This window comes from Camponotus floridanus, unplaced genomic scaffold, assembly GCF_003227725.1.
Source record: "Camponotus floridanus strain SB8 unplaced genomic scaffold, Cflo_v7.5 scaffold395, whole genome shotgun sequence".
NCBI classification, from domain to species: Eukaryota; Metazoa; Arthropoda; class Insecta; order Hymenoptera; family Formicidae; genus Camponotus; species Camponotus floridanus.
In genome coordinates, this window is record NW_020229542.1 from 53,328 (window position 1) to 63,645 (window position 10,318).

A 10,318-nucleotide genomic window follows, 5' to 3' on the forward strand; every position below is an offset into this window, starting at 1 on the left:
GAACTCGAGGTAGACCAAAATTAATAAGAATAGGCAAACCAGGTCGTCCTAAAAAACAATATCATGTAGCTAACGTAGCGATAAATACTTTAGACAATGATCCTGAAACGATAGAAGATGCATTAATAAGGCCCGATAAAGAAAGATGGTTAGATGCTATGAAAAGTGAATATAATTCATTATTAGAGTGCAATACATGGGAGTTAGTGGATAGAGCACCAGACCAGAAAGTAATTTCCTCTAAATGGGTTTTTCATATAAAAAGATTTCAAAATGGAGAAATAGATAGATATAAGGCTAGGTTAGTTGCGCGAGGATGTGAGCAAAAATATGGTACTGACTATTTAGAAGTTTATGCCCCTGTTGCACGAATACAAACAATAAGAACACTTTTAGCCTTAAGTGTAGAAATGGAATATCATGTGCATCAAATGGATGTAACTACAGCATATATACAGGGAGATTTGTTAGAAACAGTTTATATGGAGCAACCCCCAATGTTTGAAAATAATAAAGATAAGATATGTCGTCTAAAACGCCCTATTTACGGTCTAAAACAGTCTGGACGAGCTTGGCAATATAAACTTAGTGAAAAATTAAAGGATATTGGTTTCAATGTGTCTAAAGTAGAGCCATGCGTATATACTGGTAATATTAATAATAATAATGTAATAGTAGTTGTTTACGTAGACGATTTACTTTTAGCTTCAAAATCAATGGAAGCAATATGTAAAGTTAAGCTAGCGTTAAGTAAACTCTTTAAAATGAAAGATTTAGGATCCGTAAATGAGATACTAGGTATGCAAATAGAAAGAGAGGGAGACACAGGTTCAATAAAGCTATCACAAAGAAAATATGTAAATAAGATAATCGAAAATTTTGGAATGAACCAATGTAAACCTGCGTATACTCCTCTAATTTCAGGTGTTAAATTATCAAAGGAAATGGAGGCAAAAAGTCCTGATGAAAAAAAAGAAATGGAAAACAAACCATATAAAGAATTAATAGGAAGCCTCCTTTATTTAGCCAATACGACAAGACCTGATATCTCATTTGCAGTAGGAGTGTTAAGTAGATACAATATAAATCCCGGACTAGAACATTGGAAATGTGCCAAACATGTAATCCGTTATTTAAAACAAACTATTGATTATAAAATAATGTACTATAAAACAGGAAAACCGTTATATGCATATACGGATGCGGATTGGGCCGGTGATCAAAATGATCGTAAATCTTGTTCAGGAAACGTACATATATTAGCTGCTGGTCCAATAAGTTGGCTCTTTAAAAAACAAACATCCGTTGCGTTATCAACGATGGAAGCTGAATATGTAGCTCTTTCTGAAGCGACAAAAGAAACTATTCATTTGCGTAGGTTAATTAAAGAAATGTATGGTGATCAATATGTAAACGTTCCTACGGATATGTTATGCGATAATCAAAGCGCTATAGCATTGAGCAAAGAAAATATGCTCCACCAAAGAAGTAAACATATAGATATAAGGTATCACTTTTCAAGAGACGCTCAAAATAAAGGTTTAATTTGTATGAAATTTGTCTCTACTGACAAAAATACAGCTGACGTGTTAACTAAATCTTTGGTGAAGGATAAACTTCTAAGTTGCGTCCGTTCTTTAAATTTAATGTCCAATTGATTATATATATATTCCGATGGAGGGAGTGTAGAAGTATCGTCATTTTATATATATCAGTTTTATTTAGATTTATCATGTGTTCACTAATTCTCGATCTATAATGCGCCTTTACCGACTGTTGTATGATTCGATCAATTCTTGTTCCTTTGTATGTACGCTCAGTGCGAGTACGACAGTGATAGAGTATAGACGTTTTATTTGAATAAACACTTTCTAAAGAAGAATAGCAAATTCTTATCCCATAACTGTGCGAATCTCTGACAGAAGTAAAATACTTGTACCGTTAATTACTGGACGCCAACTGTCCCCGGGTTCCGCGAATTTGTCCCTCTCAGGGGGGGTCCGTGCCGACAGTTCCGTCTCGTAACGTAATTTCCGTACCGTTTTGTACCGTTTAATGTTGTACTGTTCCGTTTTATCGTTTTATTACCGTTACGTCCGGGCCAAACTGCAAGTCATCGAGTGACTTGGCAGATTTTGAGCCGCTTCGTATCGCTTACCGGAAAAGCGGGATTTGCGCGGACAATTTCTTGGCGAGCTCGAGATACCGTAATTAAAAGAAAACGGCTCTGAAGAAGTACTCTGAGAATATTGTATAAAGCGAAATCTCCGTCGAGATACGTATATCCGTTATCGTTCCGTTTCAAGTTCGAGTGTGTTAGAGTCAAGTTGTTGTTGTTAAAGATAAAAGGTCGCGAGACGACCGTTAAATAGAGTGACTCATATTAACCTTGTTCTCCTTGAGATTACCACAAGTAATCACCGGTGAAAGTTACCGAAAATATCGTTTAGATTTGATTTATATCGAAAGGTTTCAGGATACGATTACCGTTAAATTCTATCGCGATTATACTTCGTTAGTCTACTTTATCTGTAATTAATCACGACCGGATACCGTTATTCTAAGCTACCGTCCAAAATCCATGTAAAAGTTCATTCGATTTATATCGAAATTGTACCCGAGGTTCGCGCATCCAGGCGTGTTCCGAAATCGTACGCGCCCCTGTACTCTGACAGTGTTGGGAATTAATCGATTAATTTCCTTATTAACTAAAATCGGCGACTAAAAATATGTAATTTAAATAATTATAATTAATTTAATCGATTAATGATGTTAATTATTAAGAAGTAATTAAATATCCAATTAAATTTTTAATGTTTAATTAAGATGGTCGATTAAAATATTAATCATATCTGTAATACATATGATTATATCATTATATGATTTAATCACATATAATTTAATCATTTATTGAAATTAAATTGTGATTATAAAATTAATTATAATCGTTAATTCTTAGTTTTTAATCATCTTTTCGAATAAAAGTTAAATGTGTAACTTTTAAAAATTATTATTTTTTCTTATGAAGCATTGCAGAAGTAATAATAATTATAAATTCTATGTATACCTATTTACTTATGAATGCTACATATTTTACACAAGTAAAAAAAGGAAAAAGAAGGAAAAGAGATATAGAATATAATTAATATACACATATGTACAGAGTTTAACTGTTTCACCTTTCGTGTGCTCGTATCACCTCTCGTATGTAGATGGAGCGGGGGAAACAGAAAAAAAAATCCTTTATCATTTTGCGATTTTCATAATAATTAATGAAAAATTAATTTTTGAAAAGCAATCAATTCGTGCGAATATAAGCACGTAACGAGAAGAGCTCACTGTTATGCTGTCATTAGGTGTGCAACGAAGCTTTGAGTTGTACACTTGATAATGTTGCACTCTGCACATACATAATATGAAATAAATAAAAAATAATTGCAATTATTATGCAGATAACTATTTATACATATATTTAATTTTTCTCTCAAATTTTATGCAATAACAAAGGTACTATATCGCTTGTTAGAAGGAATAATTATCATTTAACTGAACAAAAAACAGTATGTAAATTAAAAAATAATTTGGAACTTTCTTATTATAGATAACTTTGTATGATGTGTGCGCAGTAATATATTTAGAAATTAAACACAATTATTACATGTATACGCAAGAGGTCTCAGAATCTGTACAATACTTTAATAACGTGTTCTACAAAGATAAAATAAAATAAAAAGTTTTAATGCAAAATTTTTAATATCATTTTGATTTTATTTCATCTTTATAATATGCTATTAAAGTATTGTACGAAGATAATAAGATACTTTGTACATGGACAATATATACTAAACAATATATTGCTAACTTTCGCTTCTAATTTTCTTGCAGTCATTTAATGTTACTAATTACAATGTTAATAATTATAAGAATTTCATGTTAGCTTTTAATATAACTCGTTTTTCGAACATATTGTCAGACAATTTATGTGATTTGGGTAAATTGATCATTGTTGCAAAAGAAAAAAGTCTTTCCACTGGAGTTGATGATGGCAGTGGCGTATTGTATTTCAAAAATACACTTTTTATATTCGGATAGCGGGAAAGAGTTTCAAGTTCTTGATCATTATCATTAAAAAAATGTAATACTTGAAGTTCTGCTTTTGATTTTAATTCATTTGAAAACATAGAAGTAGATTGAGTACCGAAATCAAAAAAGTCATCTTTGTTGAAGGAAATTTCTTGTGTGCGTGGTAATGTTTCCAAATCCATTTCCATTTCTACAGCTTTCTTGAATATATTTAAAATTTGTTCCTGGTAATGAAAATCCATACAAGATAACCAACGGTTTTTGAAGCGTGGATAAGATAAAGCGGCAATAGCAGCATTTTCTGCAACAGTGGTTGTACAATTGAAAAATTCATCAAATCTTCTTTCGACAGCATTGAGAAATACTTCTGAAAGTGGTTTACAAAATGTCCAATTCTTGTTTACAAGAAGCTGTAATTTTCGACGTAGGGCTACAAGGCAAGGTAAGAGTATGCCATAATATGTATTATTTTCTCCTTGAAGCAAGTCTAATGCTTCTGCTACTGGTCCTGCACAAGACAAATGCTCCTCTAAGTACTTGAATTCGTGTTCATTTAACATGTTATTGATATTTAAAGCTTTAAACAACTCAAAACATTTGGGCTTAATTTCACTGATCTGTTTGAGAGCATCATATAAACTATTCCATCTTGTATCACCTGGTCTAGTAAGAGTATGACCTAATATGCCTTCAATAATTTCAGCGGTTTTTGGTCGCATAGCAGCCTTCCATAATAAGTTACATTTTTTCATAACTTGAGTATGTATAATTGATAAATCTTTGGAATTTATCAAAAGTTTAGCCGCATCACTAGTAGCACAAAGACTCAAAGTATGAGCACCACATCTTAAATGAACTGGTAGAAACTTCTGTATTTCTGATAATAAGTGTGCTTCTTCTTCACTGAAAGATTCTGCGTCGGATTCAGTTGGTGCATCACTTTTCTCGGATTCACTACAGCTTTCTTCCATAACATGTAAACGTTTTGGTGTTACACCATACATTTTGAAAGCTTTAATGAAATTGCTTCCATTGTCCGTAATTGTCGCTATAATTTTGTTTTGTGTAAGACCAAAATCTGTATGAATTATATGTAATAAATCAGTAATCCTATCATATGAATGTGTGCTACGAAATCTTCGGCACGCCAAAGCTACAGATTTTCGTTGAAAGTTATTCTGTATAAAGTGAGCAGTAACTCCGAGGAAACTCCTTTTCTTTCCCGACCAAATATCTGCAGTAGTGCACACAAAAGGTATTTCTTGCAGTTCTTGTTTAATCAACAAGTTTTGTTTTTCGAAAAGAGAATTGATTCGGTTTCCAAGACTACGTCGACTCATTATAGTAAGACCTTGTTTAGATATATTCAATTTATCAAAAAGAGAAATAAAGTATGAGTTCTCCACTGTCCTTAAAGGAATCATTGCATGTAGAATAAATTTTGCTATACATTTATCAAATGTATATTGAGAGAGCTTTTGGGCATGTCCACGCGATGAATGACTTGCAGTTTCGTTTGTCAATCCTGCAGAACTTATTTTTATTCTTTTAGATTTATTATAATCTTGATAATCTGCTACTGTTTGCTCTCCATGTCGCCGTTTCAAATGAGATATGAAATTTGAAGTAGTATTTTTATATCCTTTAATTTCAACATTTTGAGGTTGACATTTTACGCAAAGTGCAACTATTGCATCTGAAGAACTTTTTTCTGGTAAATATCGAAAAAATTTTCCATCAATAATCGACATTTCTGATTGATGTTTTTCCTGTCCGTGTTTTGCAAAGATGATGAGGCTTCATTGCTGTCCGACATCACAAGAGATGATACACCAAAAATGTCAGAATCACTATTGCTCATAATGTTATCAAAAAGAACAACGAAAGAGATTTAGAAAAAATATTTAGAAATTACGTATTCCTTGTTATCTTGTAATACTTCTCAATCTTAGAGATATTGTTGTTAGAACACATCTATAGGTGTACTGGTAAGATAAGTCAACTTTGCGTAGTACGCAGCAATGCCAAAATGGATATTCAAACAACACGCATTCGTAGCCAGAGAGAAGGTACATATAGAGCACGCAAGCCAGCCAAAATCTACTAAGGGTATTAGAGAGAGAGAGTAGATAAATTGTTTATACGCCGGTGAACTCAACTAACAGATATACGCAGTTTGCGTTTGTGTACGTTTTCCCTTCCATTATAATTGCGTATTGCTCGAATTTTTATTCTGACAACATTAATAACGCGAAGGAATTCCAATGTTTACTTTGGTTTAGTTTGTATACAGGGTAGTCTATTAATAAAGTGACACAGTCGATTATCTATTTACAGTGACACAGTCGATTATCTTTTAACTATGACTGTAACAAAAAAATATTTCATACAAAAGTTAAAATATTTCAAAGAGAATGTAAAATAGGGGAAATGAAATTTTCCTAGATATTTTGTAGATTTGGAGAGCTCAATTTTTTTTAATAAAATATTCTAAATTACTTTATTTAAATAAATTTCTCATAGCATTCTGCATAAAAAGTTATAAGAGTAAAATCGCTATATTAAGCGATTCCGCAGTACGTTATTCGTTCGATTTCTTTAATGCGCGTTCGCTTCGCTTCCGCTTAGTTATGACATTCTTGTGCGATGCGAGTATCGCACATTGCTTAATGTATTAAATTATTTTATTTCCCAATTATTGATAATTATAGCCAGACGGGCTATAACAGTATGTATAATGGTATATACATATGTATTAGTAGTTAGGGAAATTATTATATTTCAATAAAAAAAATTTCGACTATGTTAATCATGTTTTGATTAAAAACTAACAATTAATGATTAATAATTATTTTTCTAAACGACTAAATAGATGATTAATATCTATTAAATTGATTAAATTAATTGTGATTATATGTAACACTTTTTTAATCGATTTTTTTGAGATGATTAAAAACTTAATTGATAAATAGTTCCGATTAATTTCATAAGGATTAAAAATTTTAATTATAAATTATAATTAATAATTAATGTTATAATCGCAATCATTAATCAACAAATTGACTAGATTTTGCCCAACTCTGTACTTTGATCGTAATTCGGCTCGCGCCGTGGATTACCGCTGATTACCGCTAAGTATTGAGTCGAATATCATTTCCGTTATACCGAATGCGTCCGGAAATCGAGCTTATTATTGTATCTTGCGTGTTAAAGATTATTGCGCTGTTAATTACTATTTGAGCTTCCGTATTACGCTCTGTGAGATATTATATTCACCTTCGTATCGTTTAAACCACTGTTACCATTGCATTGTAATCGCCGTTACAGAGTTACTTTTATTTATATTAATTAGTATTATTTCTGTTGTGACGAAACGTGACCTTCGCCTTATCGGTTAGGGATCCTAATCTCTTTGTCGTTCGAACTTGTAGGTTCGATTTCTTATATTATACATTTTATCTTTTTTTGTTGTTATCCACTGGATTGTGTCTATTATATTAATCTTATCTATTGTATTAATCTTGTCTATTATATTAGTCTTATCTATGTTACCTATCTATACTGTATTCTAACTGTTAAATATATTTACGTAATTTTAAGTAAAATAACTACAGGTCGATTATTTCTCTCTCCTGAATATTCTCTAGCGTTCTCTTTTTAAATATTCAATTCACAAAGAACTCTGCCCCTCTGCCATACACTGGGCTTAATCGTCGGACATTACCGTTACCGTAGCGATATCGTGGCGCGGAAATACCGCGCCTGGCGCCCAATTCCGCTCTCCTTTCCGGAGATTTATAAGTTACCGCATTTTTGGAGATACCGTCTAAACAACCGATACCGCCTGATACCGTAATCGCCAAACTTGCACGCTACCAGATCGGTGTTCTCGAGGTGGGCAACGGCGTCGCAATGTGCACCTTCTGCACTCTGTGCACTTTCCTGCAAAATCAAATAAAATAACGTAATTCGCGCTAAGATACTATCCCGCGCTCAAACTAAATCAAAATTAATCAAAAATAAAATAATTCTTCTGTCGCACCCAGATACCATCTATAACGGCACCAAGTGCTCTCTCAGAAAAATGAACTGAAATTTATTATTATAACAAAACAACTCAAATTCGCGTAGCAAAGTATCTAGGAGTCGCCGCATACGCGAAAAAATAATAAAATACAAATTCTAACTTCTCCGAGCTAATCGCCCTCCGATATGTGCACATCTATTATAACGCACACATAACAAAAATTAATAAAAATAAAATACAATGCCGGGCTATCTTCCGGTGACTTTGCGGACTGGAAAATGCTTGTTTTATCAAGTGCACTTTTTATCTACACTTAAGTGCAGTTCGTGCACTTTTTCCGGAACTAACTCTATTCCGTCTCCTGAACGTCTTCACAACGTATCGGACGCTTTTTCCATTTATTCCGCTTAGTTTTACACGCTCGCACCTATCTCAATAAGCTATGTTAACTTACCACTAAGTGCGCTATCGCGTGTGTCCATTTATTCTCGCCAGGACGGACCTGGCTGCTGGTCCTCGCCGCCACTCGCCACTCGTCTTAAGCGAATAACTGGCATCTGCTTGCCGTCTCGTCCCGTTCTGAAAGAGATCGAGTCAGTCACCATCCTGACCGGTCATCGTGAGTCCGATGATGCACAAGACTCCCTGCTGCGGCCGGGTGGGGTAGCTGCCGGTTGCAATAGGGCTTTAGATCTTTAACATGAACTTTTCCAACCGGGACTCCGGCCAAACTCGCAAGCTCGCATACGGGCGACAATCGCTTTTTAATCTTAAACGGGCCGTGGAATTTCGGTGTCAATTTTGCGGCTACGTTTTGCAGATGACAATACGTGTTGCCGTTTCAAGACTAAATCTTCTACGCGAAAAGTATGGTCGCGTCGTCGAAGGTTATATTGCAACGACTGCTTTTGGTACGCCTGCTCCAAATTCTCCGACACCCACGCTTGCAATGACTGCAAATTCTGCATTCGCTCCGACCATTCCGCGGGATCCCGTGTTTCGACCTCCGCGGTTTCCGTGTTCCGAGCGCGCAACGAATTTGCCGGCGACAACTCGCGGCTAAGATTTAACAAAGCTGGTGACGCGCCTATGGATGAATGGTGTGCAGTATTGTATGCAAAGCGGAAATCTTTAAGGTATTGGTCCCATTCTCGATGATCCCTCTCTAGAAAGGTTACTATCATCGTCTTTAGTACTCGATTTACGCGCTCCACGGAGTTCGCTTGCGGGTGATACGGAGGGATGGTCGTGTGGGTAATTCAATGCTCGTCCGCGAATGCTTTCAAAGTCCGATTAATAAACTCCGTTCCATTGTCCGTCAGCAAAAACCTCAGCGCGCCCCAACGCGAGAACGTCACTCAACATTTCGCAAATCTTTTGACCGTTCGCGGCCTGTATTGCGCTACACTCAATCCACTTAGTAAAAAGATCTTGAACCACGAGAACATACTGATGATCGGACTTACTACGCGGAAACGGACCCATGATATCGGCAGCGACTACCGTTCATGGCCCTTCGATTGCGCGCTATCCCATAAGACCGGCGGGGCCAACCTGTTCTACTTTAGTGCGTTGACAGACATCGCACCTTTTGACGTACCGCGCGACCTCCCGAAACATGTTCGGCCAAAAATACGCGATACCAAGTCGCTGGTACGTTTTCTCTACGCCCAAATGTCCGGCCTGAGGATCGTCGTGTGCCTCGAGCAAGGCCTCCCCGCGCAGCTCCGACGGCAACACCAACTTCCATCAGTCGAGATCCTCTACTATCTCCGATAATACCGGTTTGGACCTCATATAATACAGCTGTCCGTCTACGATCCGCCAATCCGTAAAATGCCTACGACTGTCCGAAACCTCTCCAAAACGCTTACGATACCACGCGTCTGCTGTATTCGCGATAGGATCTATTTGTGCGACCGCTATCGTCGTCACTTCGGTGTCACTCTCATACATACGCGATAGCGCGTCCGGTACATGATGCAGGGCGCCTTTTCGATGCACGATGTTATAGTCGTACTCGAGGAACTCTAACGCCCACCTCGCGAGTTTACCAGTCGGGTTCTTCAGATTATGGAGCCATCGCAAGCTGCTATGGTCTGTAATCATCGTGAATTGGTATCCCTCTAAGTATGGCCTGAACTTTTTAATGGCCCAAACTACGGCTAAACACTCCTGTTCCGTAACCGAATATTTCTTCTCGGGATT

General features: G+C 35.9%; 1 protein-coding gene across 1 annotated transcript; it reads right to left on the reverse strand.

Annotated features, from left to right (window-relative positions):
- Positions 1-8,880: 8,880 nt before the first annotated feature.
- On the reverse strand, positions 8,881-9,294 carry LOC112638875. The gene has a single exon (XM_025411358.1). It carries the CDS (start codon positions 9,292-9,294, stop codon positions 8,881-8,883), a length of 414 nt encoding a protein of 137 aa, XP_025267143.1.
- Positions 9,295-10,318: the final 1,024 nt, after the last annotated feature.